At 47.8% G+C, this 21,541-nt stretch overlaps 1 protein-coding gene across 1 annotated transcript in view; it reads left to right on the top strand.

Annotated features, from left to right (window-relative positions):
* The window catches only part of TMTC4 (transmembrane O-mannosyltransferase targeting cadherins 4), an 861,371-nt gene that overhangs the window by 487,995 nt on the left and 351,835 nt on the right, over positions 1-21,541 (top strand). Inside the window, exons 10-11 of the mRNA XM_078657625.1 lie at positions 8,593-8,764; positions 8,863-8,994. Coding sequence (XP_078513751.1) covers positions 8,593-8,764; positions 8,863-8,994 — 304 coding nt within the window. The remainder of the gene's footprint in view (positions 1-8,592; positions 8,765-8,862; positions 8,995-21,541) is intronic.

Genomic DNA, 21,541 nt, shown 5'->3' with positions numbered 1-21,541 from the left:
CGTTTTCTCTGCCCTCAGGTCCTGAGAGAACCAGGGAGCGGACGGGGTGCACCGTTTAGATATTGCTCGTGAGGCTGGTGCAATGGAAGAGACCATATTCCCAATCCAATCATTGAGTAACTGAGCGTCTATGTTCGCTTTTGAGGTAAGAGAGGGGGTATTTTGAGCCAAAACAGGGCCCATGATATCAGGGACTAATTTTTCCCATTGTCTCTTTAAAAAAGAGCGTTTGCTTGAGGAGGGGCTATACGTGGCAATCTTTAATTGAAAAGGAATCAGTGAGTGGTCTGACCAGATTAACGGTAGTGGTTTCTCCACCGTCACATCCTTAATATTAGAGAAAATTAGATCGAGCGTGTGACCCGCTCTGTGTGTAGGCCCATCATTAATCAATCTAAACTTGGCTGTATTTAGTGTGGATTTCAGCAGCTCTGCATGGGCGCAGTTTGCGTTGTCCATGTGAATGTTGAAATCTCCGACTACAATGAATTGAGGGTGGAGGAGTGAGCTTTGAACAATAGTCTCCAGCAGGGTTAACAAATTAGGATCCTCACTGCCCGGAGGGCGGTAGATCACTAGACCCGCTAACGATAGTTGAGGACTCACCTGGAAACAGAAGTGAAGTCCCTCAATTCCCCGAATCATAGTAGGGGCCGAGGAAGTTAGTGCAAGTTGTTCTTTAAATATAACAGCAACACCTCCACCTCTTTTCACGCCTGTGCGGTTAGAGAAACATATTTTATATCCCAGAGGTACTGCCAGCGCTATGGCGGTCATGTTATCCTCATTGATCCATGTTTCTGTTAAAAACAGAGCATCCCACTCATGTTCTTCTAGTAATAGCCAGATATCGTCTGTGTGTTTAACTAGGGATCTACAATTCAGAAGGCCTGCTCTCAGGCCTTTGTTAGTCAGCTGCTGAGATTTAGAAGGCCTCGCGGCGTGTCTTGGTGGCAGTAATAGGCCGCAACTCCCGCATATCTGAGGCATAGCGAAAGTCTGAGGATCAATCGTATGAGTGCCGCACACAGATAAAGTATTAAGGGCCCATAGGTCATCCCTAGACCATACAATCCTTCCTCCACATGCCCGCTCACCTGCAGCATGCCTGGCCCCGGCCGCGGTCTGGTCGCGGACGGGCACAGACGGGCTTGCCTTAGGCGCCCCCGCTGCGCTCGTCCGCTGCGCGTCCTGTGGAAGCACATATTAAATAATAGGTGGGAGCAGGGGCGTGGCCTGACTGGTGGTGGGCGTGGCCTGTGTGTCCCAGGGAGGGTGGCGGCAACACGAGGAAGTATCCCGCGGCAGCGTTCCAGCCGCTGCGCGGGAGTGCCCAGGCAAGTGAGGTATATTTAGTAGTAAAATCACAATAATACACTCAAAAATGGATGTAAAAGCTGTCTAAAATCACAGTATTACAATCAAATTAAAAGGGCATAGAGCGACTCTCCCGGCTTCTGCCTCAGGAGGTCAAAGTGTTTTAGGTATATGATTTACTTTCTCTGTCCTCGTTGGTTTCTGTATTTGCTGTTTAAGTGTTGGACAAGTTTTCAATGAGGTTAGAAGCTGCCAAAATACAATCTATTATTTTCTCGAACATTTTCCCGGTGCTGCTAACAGGGAGATCGGGCGTAGATTACTGAGGTCTTTTGGTTCCCCATTAGGCTTTTTTTTAGCGGGAGAAGGGTGGCATGCTTCCAGATATTCGGGAATACCCCCGAAACAATGGACGAATTCCAGATCTGCTGTAATGTAGGAGCTACAAAAGCAGCTATGGCAGACCAAAGTTTGGAGGGACACGGGTCGTCCGGTGAGCCAGACTTGCAGCGGATTAGTTCTTGCTTAACCGTACTCAGGGGTATAACCTGGAATTGAGCTAGTGTTTCACCCAACCCATCTTTTGTGGCTCGGTCTAATTTCACCGTGTTTTTCTCTGGCCCAAAGGACTCATAAACTTGTTTAATTTTTTGACCAAAGAACTCAGAAATATTTTCTCAGAGAGTGGTTGAAGGGGGGACCTCCCTCTCAATACAATGCGGTTTAAAAAAGGACTGTACCACCTTAAAGATCTGTTTACTCGACTGCTCTGCCTGTTCAATGGAATCCGCATAGAACTGTTTTTTTGCCTTTCTAATAGCCTTCTGAAATTTTTTAGAGGCTTCCTTATATTTGGTTTTTTCTAGGGGGCTGTAATTTACCCTCCACAGTCTCTCCAGCCTCTTACAGGCCGTTTTCTCTGCCCTCAGGTCCTGAGAGAACCAGGGAGCGGACGGGGTGCACCGTTTAGATATTGCTCGTGAGGCTGGTGCAATGGAAGAGACCATATTCCCAATCCAATCATTGAGTAACTGAGCGTCTATGTTCGCTTTTGAGGTAAGAGAGGGGGTATTTTGAGCCAAAACAGGGCCCATGATATCAGGGACTAATTTTTCCCATTGTCTCTTTAAAAAAGAGCGTTTGCTTGAGGAGGGGCTATACGTGGCAATCTTTAATTGAAAAGGAATCAGTGAGTGGTCTGACCAGATTAACGGTAGTGGTTTCTCCACCGTCACATCCTTAATATTAGAGAAAATTAGATCGAGCGTGTGACCCGCTCTGTGTGTAGGCCCATCATTAATCAATCTAAACTTGGCTGTATTTAGTGTGGATTTCAGCAGCTCTGCATGGGCGCAGTTTGCGTTGTCCATGTGAATGTTGAAATCTCCGACTACAATGAATTGAGGGTGGAGGAGTGAGCTTTGAACAATCGTCTCCAGCAGGGTTAACAAATTAGGATCCTCACTGCCCGGAGGGCGGTAGATCACTAGACCCGCTAACGATAGTTGAGGACTCACCTGGAAACAGAAGTGAAGTCCCTCAATTCCCCGAATCATAGTAGGGGCCGAGGAAGTTAGTGCAAGTTGTTCTTTAAATATAACAGCAACACCTCCACCTCTTTTCACGCCTGTGCGGTTAGAGAAACATATTTTATATCCCAGAGGTACTGCCAGCGCTATGGCGGTCATGTTATCCTCATTGATCCATGTTTCTGTTAAAAACAGAGCATCCCACTCATGTTCTTCTAGTAATAGCCAGATATCGTCTGTGTGTTTAACTAGGGATCTACAATTCAGAAGGCCTGCTCTCAGGCCTTTGTTAGTCAGCTGCTGAGATTTAGAAGGCCTCGCGGCGTGTCTTGGTGGCAGTAATAGGCCGCAACTCCCGCATATCTGAGGCATAGCGAAAGTCTGAGGATCAATCGTATGAGTGCCGCACACAGATAAAGTATTAAGGGCCCATAGGTCATCCCTAGACCATACAATCCTTCCTCCACATGCCCGCTCACCTGCAGCATGCCTGGCCCCGGCCGCGGTCTGGTCGCGGACGGGCACAGACGGGCTTGCCTTAGGCGCCCCCGCTGCGCTCGTCCGCTGCGCGTCCTGTGGAAGCACATATTAAATAATAGGTGGGAGCAGGGGCGTGGCCTGACTGGTGGTGGGCGTGGCCTGTGTGTCCCAGGGAGGGTGGCGGCAACACGAGGAAGTATCCCGCGGCAGCGTTCCAGCCGCTGCGCGGGAGTGCCCAGGCAAGTGAGGTATATTTAGTAGTAAAATCACAATAATACACTCAAAAATGGATGTAAAAGCTGTCTAAAATCACAGTATTACAATCAAATTAAAAGGGCATAGAGCGACTCTCCCGGCTTCTGCCTCAGGAGGTCAAAGTGTTTTAGGTATATGATTTACTTTCTCTGTCCTCGTTGGTTTCTGTATTTGCTGTTTAAGTGTTGGACAAGTTTTCAATGAGGTTAGAAGCTGCCAAAATACAATCTATTTTTTCCCCCAGCCTTTGACTCTCTCTATAAGTGGAAGTAAGAGAGATTTTAGAAGACTTTCAATTGTCTCCATTGTCTCTTTAGTCAACAAAGCTTCTGCGCCTGGGGTTGATGTTATTGGAGGCCCCGTTAATACACCATTCTCTAATTGTTCAGAGGGTTTATTAATTATGTCCACTAGGGGAGGGGGGGTACCTAAGATATATTCCCCTTTTTTAACCCCTCCCTTTCTCCTTCTTTTTTTTGGTGGAGAACGATGTGCTCCCAAAATCTTCTTAGTTTTATCTTTAATCACACTAACTGCAATCAGCGGTAATGTCTCTGTAGGAGCAACAGCCTCAACTGATGGAATAGACAATGGTGAAGAAGCGTTTATATTCTGCTGAGAGACAAGGTCTAAGACAATAGGGGAATTTAAATCTATTAAAGATTTAGAGATAATAGGTGACCCATTTGAAGTAAGGTCGTTAGTAATATCAATGGCAGGTAGAGTTGGGGTCTGATCTTGAAAAATGAGTGGGATGTTATCAGTGCTGAATAACTCAGCATCCACTTCTGCCGACCTATTACTATGTAATTGTGTAGGGGAAACTACCCTCTGGGGGGAGATTAATGGTTTGTTTTTAAGGAGATCGATAGAGAAACGGCGCTCCGCACGTTTCTCCGCCAACAAAATCTGTTTATCTATTTCTCTGGTAGCCCTAGCAAAATATTTATCTAGGGGCCCAAGTATTGAAACCCCAACAGTAGAAGGTAAAGAGTTTGGTACACCTGTAGACATCCTAACTACTCAAAGAGATGACAGTATAAAGGGTAATCTCATATATACCACACCAATACATAAGTGAAATAAACACGATGGCAGCAAGAATAGTGTATACAATAAGTAGAAGGACACGAAGCCACAGCTTACTACAAAGTACTTTCAGCTGAAAGGGAGAGTCCAACGGTAAACGTTAGAGAGTGGGCCCAGCCCAGCCTCCTGCAGCCTCTGACGGCCACAGACGGCCCTCCCTTTGCCCGAGCTTAGCCCGGCGACGCTCCTGCGTCGCGGGGATGGGCCGCTATTTCAAGCGCCTCCGGTGCCGAGATGACGTGGCGGCGTTGCGCCGATGTTGGAGCGCTGGGGAGCCTGGGCAATGTAGTGCTGTAATCCCCTCCTCGCCGGCCGCAGTGGTGGTAGAATGCAGCAGCGGGGGGACCAGCAATGCAGGGAAGAAGTGTCCGTCTGCCCGGTAGGACCCACGCTCACACAGGACCCAAGGTGTCTTTGTCGGTAAGAAGCACCCGCTCTGCCGGGATGAGCCGCTATTTCAAGCGCCTCCGGGCGCCGAGATGACGTGGCGGCGTTGCGCCGATGTTGGAGCGCTGGGGAGCCTGGGCAATGTAGTGCTGTAATCCCCTCCTCGCCGGCAGCAGTGGTGGTAGAATGCAGCGGCGGGAGGACCAGCAATGCAGGGAAGAAGTGTCCGTCTGCCCGGTAGGACCCACGCTCACACAGGACCCAAAGTGTCTTTGTCGGTAAGAAGCACCCGCTCTGCCGGGATGAGCCGCTATTTCAAGCACCTCCGGGCGCCGAGATGACGTGGCGGCGTTGCGCCGATGTTGGAGCGCTGGGGAGCCTGGGCAATGTAGTGCTGTAATACCCTCCTCACCGGCCGCAGGGGTGGTAGAATGCAGCAGCGAGGGGACCAGCAATGCAGGGAAGAGGTGTCCGTCTGCCCGGTAGGACTCACGCTCACACAGGACCCAAAGTGTCTTTGTCGGTAAGAAGCACCAATCAACCAAGTCATTGTTCATCGGCTTCCCCCTGGTTCCGGGACTCCTGGTCCGGCCGATGAACACTGTCCAACCAGTCCCCCGTCGCATCTGGATTATTGAAAAACCAGGCTTTCCCGTCAAGTTCCACACGAAGGCGGGCTGGGAACATCATGGCGTACCTCATACCTTTATCCCGCAATCTCTTCTTGATCGATAAGAACCTCTGTCTCTGTTTTTGCACCGCCTGCGTAAAGTCCGGAAAGAACAGGAGCTTCGCATTCTCAAATTCCAGAGGATCAGCAGCTCGGGCCGCCTGCAGGATAACATCTCGGTCCCGAAAGTTAAGAACTCGGGCGATGATCGGTCTCGGGTTCGCACTAACCCGCGGTTTACCACCCGGGACCCTGTGAGCCCGCTCCACTGTAAACAACTTACTGAGACCCTTGGGATTGAGATGATTCAGGATGAGATCCTCGACAAACAGGTCCGCAGCCTGCCCCTCCGCCTTCTCCGGAACTCCCAGAATTCGAGCATGATTGCGCCGGGCCCGCCCTTCGTATTCATCTAGCCGGAGGTCCGTGTACTCCCTGGAGGACCTAAGATCACGTACCTCACGCTGCAGTTGGGTGACATCATCAATCAAGCTCGTCGTTTTCACTTCCAAGGATTTGACCTTCTCATTAGCTTTCGAGAGGTCTGCCCTAATCAGCCCCATTTCTATTGAGACGGTGTCCAGTTTAGTATCCAGGGTCTCCATCTTCTGACCCAGCGATGTACGTACCCCAGTGATGGCCGCCATCAGGTCCTTTAATGTCGGCTCCTCCCCAGTGGGGCATTCCTCTGAGCTACCTCCCGGGCCCTTCCTCGAGTCAAGTGGAGACTCCTTCGGAAGGGTATATCTGTCCAGCTTGTTCGATTGTATCTGCCTCCCGCCCCTGGTGGTCTTGGGCTGCTGCTTCTCCGTCTCCGTCTCCGTCTTTGTCGCCATCCTGTCTCCTACCAAGAGATCCTCCGTCGCGCTCCGGGATGAGGAGTATACGACACTCCGTGGCACGTGGATCCCAGCCAGGAAACCCGCACCCAGAGACCCCCTCACTGGCAGACACTATCTAGGGACACCAACCTGATCTCCCTGAAGCCGCAACCACTGGGTCCAATATAGCCGTTCAGCACCACTGTGCGCCCCTCACCTCCAGTCCAGCCACGGAGACAGAATCCAGGGATAATACAGCAGTCCCCTCGCTCCTATTACTCCAAGCACCAGCTGGCAGTCAGGCAGAAGCAGCCAGCCCCAGAGAGGAAGTCAGTGGCTCCGGGGGTCCCACCTCATAGTCCGGTGTACATCATTGTAGTCCTGGGCCCCCAGTGGGCATGGGCTCAACACCCTCGAGGGCACCACAGCCCCTATGCCTCACCATACAGCAGCAATGGCCGATCTCCCCCTCCAGAGCGCAGAAGAAAGGCTGGCACACAGCGCGGGTCACGAAGGCAGGGGTCCACCACACGTATCCCTTCAGCCGCGCAGAGCCGGCCACTCGCCCCCCAACCCGCGGGCCGGCAACGACCTCCAAATCGGCCCCGGGAACCATAAACAGGGGTCCAATCAGCACGGCAGGGCAAGTGAAGCTCCCCCCGAAGACCAGGGGGGGCCCGAGCAGTCAGCAGCACTTGGTGGGCCGATTTTGCCCGCTACCCCCGCAGCCTCCGACCAGGCCGACCGGGTCCCGACCGGCCGCCGATGTTGTTGTACTCATGGCCGGGGGTCGCGGGCACTCGAGGTCCCGGCTTCCAGCCACTGCAGGCCGCGGGATCGCGAGCTGTGCAGCGCGGTCGCCGGGACTCCAAAATTGTCCCGGGGGGTCTACCCCTGTTCCGCTGCAAATCCCCCACCCGAGGGACGGGTCGGGGGCCAGGATATGCTCAGGATTTTGTGTTGGGTGGATGCGGCCGGCCAGAGCCGATGTTCAAGCGGCCATCACGGTCGCTGGCTCCGCCCTCCTCCCTCCTCCCTAAAATTACTATTTTATTTTCCATTCACCCATCCGGAACCTAGGGTCAAGATGGGACAGGGCTTGCTGAGTCAGCAGCAGGGAGGAGGGTGGGCTACCTGGGCACTTTTCAAAGTGTGCATGTCCCTTTGGCTGGCCATCTTGCAACGGCCAGCCAGACATGTGCACATTGAAAGCTCTAACCCAAATGTCTTAAGACAGCAGGGTTAGAGTAAGTGCAGCCACCAGTGCCCTTGGGAGCACAGAGAGAGGCTGCTCCCTCTACTGCTTGCACTTCCCTCATGTTGGTTAACATCATGAGAGCAGCAGCAGGATTGATTAAGGCAGTTGGCTAGGGCACGAGCTGAACAGCAGCAGGAGGAGACGTGCAGCGAGAAGGAGGCCCTGATGAAGGTAAGTATTTTTTATTTTTACCCACCATCCATTTGCTTACCCCATCACTCCCCGTAGATGCCAGCCACGACTGAACACCATACGTTCTGGCCACTGCTTAAACTGAGGTGCTTAAAATATATTTTACAACCGATAAGCTGAATATTGCTGCTATTTATTTTCCTAATACTAATTTAATTTTCATTCGGTGTATTTACCTCTTTAGTAACTTTTTCATAAGAAAGAGCAAGGGCTTAAAAGAGAGTTGGAGAAAGATAGATGGTGTGACCATATATCATGAGGAATAAAATATACTTTACTATATATTAGATTAATATTGTATATCACCTCAGAGTTATTTGGCTTTATAAAGGAACTTGAATTCCTGCTTCCTTCTTTTATAGGGTCCAGGACCTCCTTTGTGAATTGCAAAATCCCTATAATGTATGGCAGTGGTACTTATACCATATGTATTGTGCTTCATGAGTGGATAACGAAGAATTAGCTTACTATGTGATTTTTACAGATCCTTTTCATGACCCCAGATCATTATTTTGCTAAAGGGATTAAAGCACTTATTCAGCAAAGTTGACCATTCATGATAATTTGTATTTCATGTTTTTTTCTAATTTCCAGAGTACTTACAATGGGGTTGGGATTTCTCGCCATCCCATTCCTGCCTGCCAGTAATCTCTTCTTCCGCGTGGGATTTGTTATTGCTGAGAGAGTAATTTACCTCCCCAGTGCTGGGTATTGTATATTGTTTACTTATGGATGCATCATGCTAAGCAAACAAGTCAGAAGCAAGGTATGACTAAAGTTAATGGCAACATGATTAAAATGTACTAAAATTGGCCGTGAATCAAGTGATAAATGGTGTTTGTCTCTTGTCTTCTTTTCTTTAAGAAACTTGTTGCGGCTGCTATAATTGGATTGTTGTCTATAAATGTGATGCGCTGTATTGTTCGTAGTAACCAGTGGAGATCGGAGGAGCAACTTTTCAGGAATGCATTGACAGTATGCCCTCTCAACGCTAAAGTGAGTTTATATTATCTTGTTTACTGGAGTATCATCTGTGTCTTAAATCTTGCCACGGGCAGGTTATGGTTTCAGTTTCCAGCTGTATAGGGTAATTGTGTCGTACAGGTAGCTTTCCTTCAGTTCTTTCTGTTTACACTTATGTCACATGAAACAAACACCTCACCCGACACTTCCATCCTGCATGCCAGGTTAATGCTTGCTGGCTAGAAGTGAGGATTGGAACTATAGATTCTGTGAGGTATTCCTAGCTAGTCCATTGATTATAGCCTCCGCTGCTTCTAATATTCTAAGCAAGTTGTTCTTTCTTTCCTTTCCACTCACTGACTGCCACATGTGCTGGTTATTCCCTCTGTCCTTCCTCTCGGTTCAGCTGATGTCCATGCTACAATGTGTGACACAAAACATTGCTTCCTCATAAACTGTTCTAAGTGCTAATGGATACATCCTCTCATGGGTTCCTTCAGTGATCTGAATGGATCCAGAAATGTTTTTCCCCTACAATTGCTTTCCAGGTAGCGCTATGCAGCTTAAGTGGCGACTCTGACCATCGGATGATTTAAGGCACCAGTCGGCTCACTTGCGTCGTTTCCTGTTTGTTTACCCCTCTTCAATGCAATATCAGAGTTCCTCTTGATTCTTCACCAATGAAATTTATTTTGACAGCAACTATCTCATATGTATCTTCAAAATGTTTTGGATTATAACACTGTCACAAATGCCACCAAAAGATTTATTTATCAGACCCATCATTTATATGTGGTCTCTGCTCCAAATATGACCCATGAGCCTTTAATCCCTTTTCGTTGTTGCTTTCAAAGACTCTTGAGAGAGCAGGACGCCATGCATATTTTGTCTAAGGCTCTCACAAACACACTGAGCATTTCCTTCCCTTCAGGTAAGTCCCCCAACAAGAGCACTCTACCATAAGGTCTTCCCACAAAAACACAAAAGCTCCATGGGAATAGGAAGTCTTCTTCCTTGAGGAAACGGTCCCATTCCAGCTCAGTCATTGAAGCTGGAGATTTCAAAGCCACTGGCCAACCCCTCGCATGACAACGCCTTCTGGCTAAGCATGCTGTACATTTTCAGAACAGCCCTTGTATGGGTCAGTCCCCAAGGACAAGCCCGATCAGGTATGTTTGGTAATTTCTCTGACCCTGATGCCGCCATACACATCTTTGCATGCTCTGTCGTTGGTGCCACTTCTGACAGTTTGTGCATTCCAAAGTGCTGGCATTCCCCATCCTTTGGCTGAAACCTATAATGTTGTCACTGAGGTTGTCCTCTGAGCTGATTTCAGTACCTCCTTCAAAACCCTAGCGCATCCTGTTTGTGCCTTATTAACTCTGTTATCCCATCCTGGTTGGCAGATCTGCAGCTGAAGCCGCATGGCGGCACTGGAAAGCAGTTGTTGGTGGAAAAAGCTTTGTCTGCCATCCTCTTCCCCCCTCCTTACATTTCAGCAGGTGGGTTCAGGTATACCTTAGTGTTGAGGATCTCCCAGGCTGACCTGCATTTTCTCTCCTTACAGTACTTGAGACCTGATGTTCTCTCTTACTTATTGGATCAAGTTTTATAAGTGGTCCTCCATATTCAGATATAACACTCAATGTGGTTCTAGTTAAGAAAGAAAAGGGCCACATTAACAGCAACTGAGTGGGCAGTTATTTTTGCAGGTCCCAACTGGGACCCTTCATTAGCAGTAACTGGTGCTTTTATGGACAACTGGAGTGTGTCAGGTCAGTCTGAGGATTCCTCAGTGTCTGTGTGCCTCATCACATTGAAGCTCAGGCAAGCAAAATTGCGGACACCACATTTCCTTTGGTTGCTCCCCCCCCCCCCTCAAGATTGAAGTCTACCTCTGCCACCTTAGTGTCAGTAAGTCATATATTATCCTTTTGTGTTACCTGTATTGAACTTGCATGAAGCACAGTCCTGCTCTGGTCATTGTAAGCATCAGTGCAACCATAATCAGTTAAAACATCTTGAGAGTTACTGAGCAACACATTTGCAAGTGATCCTTCGCCCTTAAATGCTTACTCCATTCACATGATTAGTGAGTGCCCTGAATTAATTATCTGCTGCCCAGTCTTCTCAGAAGATCAGAAGTTTTCTTCAGTAACAGTTGCTTCAGCTGCAACCTTGACTCAGCCGGCCTCTGATGACACCACAGACTGCTGTCTTGGCAAATCTTCATGAGGCGATGCCCCCCCCCCCCTTGATAATGGGTAGCTTGGGGTATACGGAGATGGATGAAGTAGAGTCTTCTCACAAAAGATTCTCAGTGTTGCTTCCCTTTCAGAAAAAAGGTTGTGGCTCCTTTCAGATTGACAAGCCACACCCTAGAGCCGATGTCCTCTCTGAATCTAGTATCCAGTCAATCACCAGTATTTTTTTCTGAAAATGTTTTAATATAGTATTATCAAATATGACATTTTTTAAAAACTTTTTATTGATAATAAAAGTAAACAGTGGACAGTTGCAAGGGTAACATTATACTCAGCAATCGTTCATAGGTAAGATGATGACACATGGTGGACACATTATGAGCTCACAAAAGAAAACAATCATCACGATCAGCACTTCTCATCAGTAGTAGCCCCACAATTCCGATTACCCTCATCTCTTTTCTTCAATCCTCCGAATCAGTATCACTTTCCAACTGGGGTGGTTCACAAATATTCCCTCTATATTCATTCCAGTTTCCCCAAATTGCCCCCCACTTTCGCGGACATTTCCTATGTAAATACACCATCTTTTCCGCAATCATTGAGGAGTCCAAATCCTTGCTCCAGTCTCTGAGCTCTGGAGACACAGCGGATCCCCAGGCCTTGGCCACATTCCGTTTAGTGTACATAAAACCCAACGTTGCCCACGCTTGCAAGGGGCCACTGAGTTCATTCGGTTCCCAAATGTTCAATAGACACCGTCTCGGCTCAGGAAGCAACGAGACATGAATCACCTGGGTTATAGTACGCAGTACCTTGGTCCAATAGCTAGCAATCACAGAACATTCCCAAACAGTATGGTAAAACGTTCCCTCTTCTCCGCAGCCTCTAAGGCAGTATTGGTGTGTAGCTCTGTCTATCTTATGTAGTGTGACCCTAGTGTAGTAAATTCTGTGTAGAACTTTTAATTGTAGCAGTCTGAGCCGTGAAGACACAGCAACCTCCCGAGGGGAGGATAGCGCGGTCTGCCAATCTGATTCGTCAAGTTCACCCAGGTCTGTCTCCCAGGCGGTCTTAAGTCTATACATAGGATCAGGCATATTATTAATGAGCTTACCATAAACCAGTGAGGTCGCCTTATGAAGCATGTGTTCCGTAAGCAGTCTATCCTCCAGGGGAGTGGATTCGGGTAGCTTTCCCTCTGCCGGGAGTACTGACCGCAGGGCATGAGTAATTTGCAGATAGCGGAAACGTTCTGTCTCCACCAGGGCGAACTGTTCCGCTAGTTGGTCAAAAGTGAGGACCTTACCGTGTCTATATATGTCTTCAATCGTCGAGATACCTATGCGGTCCCAGGCCTCAAATCCCTTACTATTACAAAGATGGCCCAGGCGGCGTGACGCCCATAGTGGTGTCATCTGCGTGACCATGTTCTGACATTTGAGACGCGTTGACGCCATGTGCCAGAGCTGCACCGTATGGGCCGTAGGGCCCACCAGGGCTGCTACACTCCGGGGATCGTAGAGCGCTGTCATCAGTCCTCCACCCCCCAGGCCATATCTGTCCGCCTTGTACGCAGGCTCTGTCTGCGGGGCATGGAACCAGTAATTCACGATCTTGAGTTGCGAGCCCATTAATATAACTGAACATCAGGAAGCGCGATGCCTCCGCCGGACCAGCTCCTTACCAACTTTAGTCGGGAAATACGTGGTCGTTTGTCCCCCAGAGGAGCCCCGCGATCAGTGCATTTATGGTCTGAAAGTATTTCGGTGGTACCAGGAATGGGGTGTTCTCTAGGATTTACAGAAACCGTGGCAGCATCAACATTTTAAATAAAGCGGCTTTTCCGAGTAGGGTTAGCGGTAGGGTGTGCCAATGCCTCACATCCGTGCGAAGTCGCTCCAGTGGAGGCAGCAAATTATGGCTATAGAAAAGCTCCCGATTCGGTGTCACCCACACTCCCAAATATTTGAATGGTCTTTCAGTAACCCTCAAAGGGAAGTCGCTCGGGAGGGTTGGTGGGGGCCCTTTGAGGACAAACAATACCGACGTGGCCCAGTTGATGGTGTATCCAGAAGCCCTCCCAAAAATCTTACAGATGTCAAGGAGGACCATGAGAGAACGCCTGGGACGAGTCAAGTAGAATATCGTCAGCATATAACGATATATGGTCTTCCCATGATTCAGTCCAGTGGAGACCTTTTATCATGGGGTCCCATCGTATCCACGCTGCCAATGGTTCCAGAATCAATGCAAACAACAGAGGCGACAGGGGGCATCCCTGACGCGTACCACGACCCAGCCGAAAATCCCCGGAAATATGGCCATTGGCCACAACATGCACCAGTGGATTCATATTTAAAAGTTTGATCCACGCGCAAAACTTCGGCCGAAAGCCAAGATGTTGCAGCACCGCGAAGAGATACGGCCACTCGACCATACCAAAGGCCATTCGTGCGTCTAAGGAGAATATCACAGCCGGTTCTGATAGGACTGGGATCTGTGCCATAGCCGCATTAACTCTACGGAGATTTAAAGCAGTGCTCCTGTTTGGCATGAATCCGGATTGGTCCGGATGCACCAGAGTCTCCAAATGTTGGGTTAGGCGTGCAGCGATCATTTTGGCTAGTATTTTGGCTTCCGCATTCAATAGCGAAATAGGGCGATATGACGTACAATCGTCTGGGGGCTTACCGGGTTTTGGTATGGCTATAATCGTTGCAGTCCGTTGGTCCCTGGGTAGTTCCCCCACGGCCAAACTATCGGTAAACATTTGCAATAGATGCGGAGCTATATGATCCGAGACGTGCTTGTATAGTTCTATCGGGATGCCATTTGGCCCTGTAGCCTTGCCCGACTGCAGGGAATGGATAGCGCTTACGACCTCATCTACTGTAAAGTCAGACTCCAGAAGAACAGCGTCTTCCTCGGAGATGGAAGGCATCTTAATATCTTTAATGTAGGTCTGTGCCTCCTCGGAAGACATATCTGAAGAGGATGTGTAAACCGCCTCAAAGTAGTCAGCCAGTGTGTTTACTATGTTCGAGGGGGAAGTATGCATCTCACCATCGGTGGAACGGAGCTGTGGTATTGTCTTCCGAGCCTTGTCTTTTTTGTTAAGCCATGCTAGAAGCCTCCCTGCCTACTTCGTATATAATATGCTGAGTGCGTAAAAGCCTTTGTCGGACCTGTACTCGCTGATACTCTGTGAATTCCGCCTGTTTAAGGCGTAATTGACGCTGCGCCTCCTCCGTAGGAGCTAGATCGTGCTGGGCCTGCAAAACGGCTAGGTCTCGTTCTAATGTTACCAGGTCTTCCTGTACCGTCCGCTTGTGGCCTGTTATGGAGGCTATCGCCTGACCTCTTAGCACCGTTTTATATGCTTTCCAGAGGACCCCAGGGGAGTCCACGGAAGTGACATTTTCATGGAAATAATTTGTTGTAGTCGCAACAAGGTCCCGTCTAATTTTAGCAATCTGTAAATAGTGGGGTGAGATCGGAAAAATTCGCCTACGGGTTTTAACGTGTGAGGTGTATACCATGAAAAGCGGGGAATGATCTGAGATACCCCTCGGTCCTATCTTTACATTCAGTATGTGTGACAAACAGTCGGTAGACACAAATAAATGATCAATACGAGAAAGACTATTGTGTACCCCTGAGTAAAAGGTATAGCCACGCTCCCCGGGGTGCCTGAACCTCCACCCATCCGTAAGACCCATAGCTTCTACATAGCCTTTCAGCCTCACCTTGTTCATCCCTGTCGTCCTGTTGGGATGGCGGTCAAGTCCTACATCAAGAATTGCATTAAAGTCTCCGCCCAATATGAGTTCACCCTCCGGGAGCGCGAGTAGAAACGCACTGAGGGCGGGGAGAGCTATTGAGTGCAGGGCGGGGGGAATGTACACCGATACCACATTAAATCTTTTCCCTTCCCCTAGGCAGGAAATTGCTGCAAATTGCCCGCCTGCATCCTTCCATACCTGCTGCACCACCACGGGAGAACTCCTACGCATCAGGATTCCCACCCCCCCTAGAACCGGAGGAGAACTCAGAGTGTACTACCATTGTGTACCCCCATCGATCCAAGGCCTTACATGTCGACCCCACTAGATGCGTTTCCTGTAGTATTACCAGTGTTGGGGCTGCCCGACGCACATACTGTAGCACCAGCCCCCTTTTGATTTTATCCCCTAGACCTCGCACATTCCAGGTGAGCAGGGTCAGGGGGGGTATTGGAGTCACAATCGTGGCACTATCATTTGTTGTTCTGTCAGCCAAGACCCCGTCCGCCATCATGATTAAAACATCCCTGAAAGCTCAGCAGCAGTCCCCCCATGTTATCACTTGCATTCTTGAAGTACTGTCCAAAACCAAAGCACAAAACAGAGTGCAACCAACCCTTCCCTCCCACGAACAATTCAATCCGAATTTGCACATAATCATTACCGTCATTTTCATCAATATCTCTGAAACATCTTACCCCTAAAACCTCCCCCTGACTCCCTTCCACCCCCCTCCCTGCTCCCCTGCCTGTGGACTGTAACTTGCCCACCCCCCAACCCGGCAGAGTGCCTGTGTGTCTCCCACCCGTACTAACTACGTAGAGGCGAATCGGTCCCTCCCCACCCTCGGCATAAATATCTAATGAAGGTCAGAACGATGCAGCCCGCATTCAAGACTATTTGCCTATGAAAAGTCGTCACAACATGTCTAAGTAAATACAATTCACCACATTATACACCCGGAATCACTACAGTCAATCCCCTTCTCCCAGTGGCATCCCCCACTGACAGCTTGACCCCCCCCCAATACTTGCGAGTGGCCCTCAAGGCAATCCTCTCCTAAGTCTCTTGTGCCCCTCACTCCTGTTCCGAGAGGCCGCTGGCCCCCATATCCTCCCTCATCGCTGTTGGCTCCGGCTCGTCTCTGGGGCCCCGCTCCGGTGCGCCGCGGCGTCTATCTGGTTTGCCTCCGACTTTAGTCCATCCGTCAAGCCAGTCCCAGATTGCCTCCGGCGAATCAAAAAAACAGGATTTACCATCTCTCTCGACTCTCAATTTCGCTGGAAATAGCATCGCGTACTTGATGTCTCTGCTCCCCAGTTCCTGTTTCACCGCTTGAAAGCTGCGTCGCTGCGCCTGGACCCGAGCCGTGAAATCCGGGAAGAAAGAGACCTCGTAGTTGTCAATCTTTAGCGGGGGGCCCGCTCTAGCAGTTTGGAGAATATTGTCACGGTCCCGAAAATGAAAGACTCCGGCAATAATAGGTCTGGGAGGGGCCCCTACTTTAGGCCTCCCGCCCGGCACTCGATGGGCCCGTGCTATGGAGAAGTATGCAGACAGCGACTTGGGCTTCAGATGCTTTGTGATTAACTCCTCCACATAAAGGTCGGCCGCCGGCCCCTCCGTTTTTTCTGGAACCCCAAGAATTCGAACGTTATTGCGACGGGCCCTCCCTTCGTAGTCATCGAGCTGCTGTGCCATATCAAACATGACATTTAACTCCGCAGACTTGTTGCACAACATGGTAGCCATATATGTAAATATGGCATAGTCAGCCAACAACATGACTTCGCAAGGCCATTGAAGATCTCAAAGATGACCTATGGCTATGATCTTTCAAAAGAAGTAGTTGTCATGTTCCAGTAAGATCATTGCCCAGTCAGCGTCTCAAAGAAGTCAAGAATCCAGTGGGAATATCATGTCTTTGATAAATTCTTTGCAGTCTATCAAATCCTCTAATAGTATGTTATCTGCTGTATACAGTTTTATGCACATCTTTGCCCATTCCTCCAGGTCTCTGATCAAGTCTTCAATTCTATCTTCTTTATCAAACATCCAGCTAGTTGTATAATGCAACCGCCATATGATTTGATTTTGAAAAATCCCCAATCATTCTTGATACTAGAGAGGGGTGTCTCCTGGTGCTGCCTCTTACTCTTGTGGGACTGCAGGATGTCATGTACCTGTTCTGATGCCTGTAGCTTACCAGTCATCAGAATTGAAATTTCTCTGAGGAGTATATGATGAGCACAAAGCCACAGTTATGGCCTCTGAGAATGAGGAATCTCTTCAAGTTCTTCATACAGAGAACCAACCACTCATCTTGTTTGAATAATCTTCAAATATTGCCAATGTCACAATACTATCCTTCAATCCCTTTTTTTATTAGCAATGGTATCTGGGCTTTTATTGGGCAGTGACAATCTGCAACCTAATCCTTTGTAATGTGCCATTCAAGCATACTGCAATTTACGTTTGATTGAACGTAACTCAGCCCTCGTTGGCATTATAATAAATGTTCAAGCTTCACTTGAAAGTACTTGTTTGTATTTGTTTTTGACACTTTACCAGGCTGCTGGATTGTCTTCATGTACTAATGCATGTCAGTTCAGGTTAAGAATTCTCTAGCTTTTGGTATTTCATAGATTCATATTCTTGAATGATTCCCACTTATTGAGATCCAGTCAGCTTAAACTTCAAATAGCAAGTAAAATAGCATTTCCATTCCTGAAAGGTTATGCAATAGCATTCATTTAGTAGCACATTCATCACATCAAAAAGGCACCCGCACTCCAACCACTAATAGGAATGTGCTCTCTTGTTGAACAACATTTGCCCTGGAGGTCATTATAGCTAAGATTTCTACTTCATGTTTTGGTGACAGTCCCTTGAAGGCCCTGCTGTACTATTCAGGTGAGTTCTTAATAATCCACAATTGTCATAGTTTTTCTTGTGGGATGGACTTTACTATATGCTCTGTCTAGCTGCCTCTCCAGCTTTTTTGTAGTTTTTGTCCAGAGAAAGCTGTATATTCGATGAAGTCTGATTCATCAAAGGAAAATAATCCTCCATAAACCAAGAGATTGCAAGTTCTGCACACCTTCTGTTTGAAGATGTTAAAAGGCAGGGTGTCATACCAACACCAGCATTCATTTAACATAGAAACCCCATCATTCCTTGTAAAGACCCAAAAGGAATCTTAAACTTTATGGATAGAAAGAGGCTATCTCTTCAAAAGATGAGAATGTGAGGGGTGTTCCCTTTGCACCCCCCAGGAAGTTTAAAAGAAGGAAATTGGTAGCCTCTAAAAGTAAAGTGCATTAAAAGGTGGCTTCTATGTAAAAGCAGCTTTCAACCTCCATGGTACCACCTGTCATTGTAATCAAAAAGGAGGTCAGAAATTAGAAAGCACATACACGTTTAAACAGCCAATCAGTAGATTTCCCACTGAAAAGTTGTTGATCACATTGTCATCTATATGCAAGTCTTTCAAAACACTTTCCTCCTTCTCATCAGTGAGGGCAGCTTCAAAGACTTTATCGTCCATTACCTTTTTGCTTCTAACCATCAACACCTACCATGTTGGTGGCGTTCCATCAGTGGCTGCTTCCAGGGAACAAGGCCCCTTGAACAGCACCCCATTGTCATCGTAGACCACCTAAAGAAAAGGTTGCAGATGGCAAAAAACAGACTGCTCCACCACACTCATTTCATCTATGCCGTCATACTACTGAAGATGATGAGCCTGAAAGTGACATAGTGATGAACCAATGTAGAACCCTGTGGACTAGTTTACTTCTTGGGACAGATGTACATCATGTATATACAGGATGAGGATGAACCCAGCTAGGATCCATAATGAGACCAAGGACAGTGTGCCGACACAGGAGGTTCTCCTCATCCACACTTGCAGAAGAAAGTGACCAGCACTGGAAATATGAGCGGTCAAGTTAGTGGAGAGGGCTGCAGACCCTATCATGAGGACAAAAGTTACCAAAACCACCTCTGTTACATGTTCTGGTGACCTCATTATAGGCATGCAAGCCATGATAATTAACTTCTACACAAGGTTTCTAGATCCTTCCCACCTTCACCAGTGCCACAACCACAATCACCACCTATTCCTCAGGCACCAACTCCGTTGCCTGTTAAGCCTGTCCTTTCCCTTCACTTAAAGCTACTGACTGATGATTCTGGCCAGGTATGATAGGCATATGAGGTGGGGGGGGGGGGCACTACCTCCTAGTTGGACCTCATTCCGTAGAACAAAATTAAAGCAATCAAGGATGTCTCAGAGAGGGGAAGCACGTCTTCAGTTATCATTGAAACAGTCATAGTTGTGGCAAGAACTGGCATTCGCCAGCTGTCATTAGTGACAGTTCTTTGCCACCAGGGTTGGATGAGGAGCACATCTTTGTGGCCAGAAGTCCAGACTAGTGTCCTGGATATGGTCTTCTGTGGGGACACATTATTCAGACCTCAGGTTCGTTTTTCTGCCGCGCCAAGAAACCGTTTGATAGTAGAGCGCTTTACAAAACCCTTCAACTTCAACTTCAACCTCCTGTTGAAGACACTCCGCATACATCAAAGTGAAGGCAGAGATGGCTAGATCCACACGATGTCCTCCTTTTTCAATGACAACAACCTTTTCATGGTGCACGAGGCCGTAGGCAGCAACTTTGTTGTGAAGAGTACAAACTCTGTCAATTCCAGTCACTTTATCAATGATACTACCCCCAGCCATGCTATTCTTGGAACTTTTAAAGGTCTCAGCTGAGACCCTCCACAAATTGAGTTATCCTTTTAAGCATAGAGGAGGCTTGCAATCCAAGTCACAAGACACAATGAAGAGTGCCTAATTCCTTCCTTTGTCTGGCCTTTACTTATGTCCTTGCAGCACCCCATAGGAGAAATTTCAGAGGTTTAGCCTTCATCCAGATATGACAATGGGTAAACAACGTTTACCACGAATCTTTCTCCCTGCAGGGAATCACAACGCGGTTGTTACAACGACTGCTTTGTGATTCCGCATGCCATTACTCCGCAAGTCAGAACAACGACTTGCGGAGGGGGGGGGAGGTGTTGGATTTAAAATCCAACACCTTCCCTATTGTCCGCACAGACTGGAGTTAGAATAGTAAATTATACTATTACAACACCCAGCGCCCCCCCTCCACAAGTCGTTGGTCCGACTTGCGGAGTAATGGTATGCGGAATCACAACGCGGTCGTTGTAACAGCCGCGTTGTGATTCCCTGCGGGGAGAAATACAGCAGGATATTAACATACATTCGTGACAATGGGCACGCCAGACTGGCGGATCTTGTCAAGTTTGGACAGATATTGGAATTTATCAAAATACCTCCTAATCCATAGCAGAAGAAGACCCAGGTACACCCCAGGTTCTTTCAGGCCAAAATGGTGACCCTACAGCTGAAAAGTGCCTTAGAACCCACCCCAGATTGCAGTGAAACAAGGGATTTTAATCAAAGTTTTCTTCCGGTAGTAGTCAGAAGACTGGCGTCCCACCTTGGACATAAGCCAGCTGAACACATTTCTTAAAAAACAGTCGTTTCACATAATGCTACTACAGGAAGTCTTTTAGTTGCCCCAGGAAAAATAATTCATGACATTATTAGGCTTACAAGATGCATTCTTTCATATCTACATAAATCCTAAGCCCTGCAGGTTTCTGGAGTCCAGGTGGCCCTTCAACATTACCAATCCATATTTTTACTCTTTGGCCTAGAATTTACTCAAAGAACATTCATAAAGAATTCTGGACAGGTGGCAGTGTTTGTACACAAGCAAGATAATCAAATCTTTCCTTGCCTAATTTATTGGCTAATCGAGGACAGGTTTCATTAACAAGTAATAGGATCTGCAGAGACCTGCCCTCACCACCCAGACAACCTGTATTTGTCAATATAAAAAAAAACATTTCTTCTTTTCACCCATCTGCAGCTCTTCTGAGTGATCCTGGACATATTCTCGGAGAAAGCTTTACCTTTCAAACTACCAGCTTTGAATATGCTCTGAAGCTTTGTGTAATTTCTAAAGATGTATTCATGCAACTACCCAACTTCAAATCTTCCTAGTGAGGAAGTCCTCTTGCATCATTCTCATATCATTCTGCTGCCTCTAAATGAGACCGGTGCAAGAACTGGGAAAACAGCGCAGAGGGTCTTGGGATGGCCATTTTCAGGTCATGCCCCCTGTCAAACAAAGTCCTCATTAGGTGGTAGCAGTGTCAAAACATCTTTGAAGGCCTCCAATTTCAGGGCAAACCCCAGACATTATCCTGACAATGGATTTATTTATGGAAGGCTATGTGTTTACCTCCATGCGCATAACTGAGGGTGATTTAAAAAGGCGTTCAAGCCTTGTTGGCAAGGATGCCAGACTTGTCTGTTTTGATCAGGACAGGCAATACCAGCTCAGTGTTCTACGTCAGCATGCAAGAGGGGCAATCGTTTCCATCCTTTCAGTTGAAACTCAATTTCTTTGTTATTGGGGGATAAACAAAATATCACTCGTAAAGTAAAACGTTACCTACCTATAACAACTTCCAGGTTAATCAGCATTGTTATCA

The sequence above is a fragment of the Lissotriton helveticus genome, chromosome 8, assembly GCF_964261635.1.
Source record: "Lissotriton helveticus chromosome 8, aLisHel1.1, whole genome shotgun sequence".
Classification (NCBI taxonomy): domain Eukaryota; kingdom Metazoa; phylum Chordata; class Amphibia; order Caudata; family Salamandridae; genus Lissotriton; species Lissotriton helveticus.
Note: the sequence above shows the minus strand (reverse complement) of the source record. Positions and strands in the feature narration are given on the sequence as shown.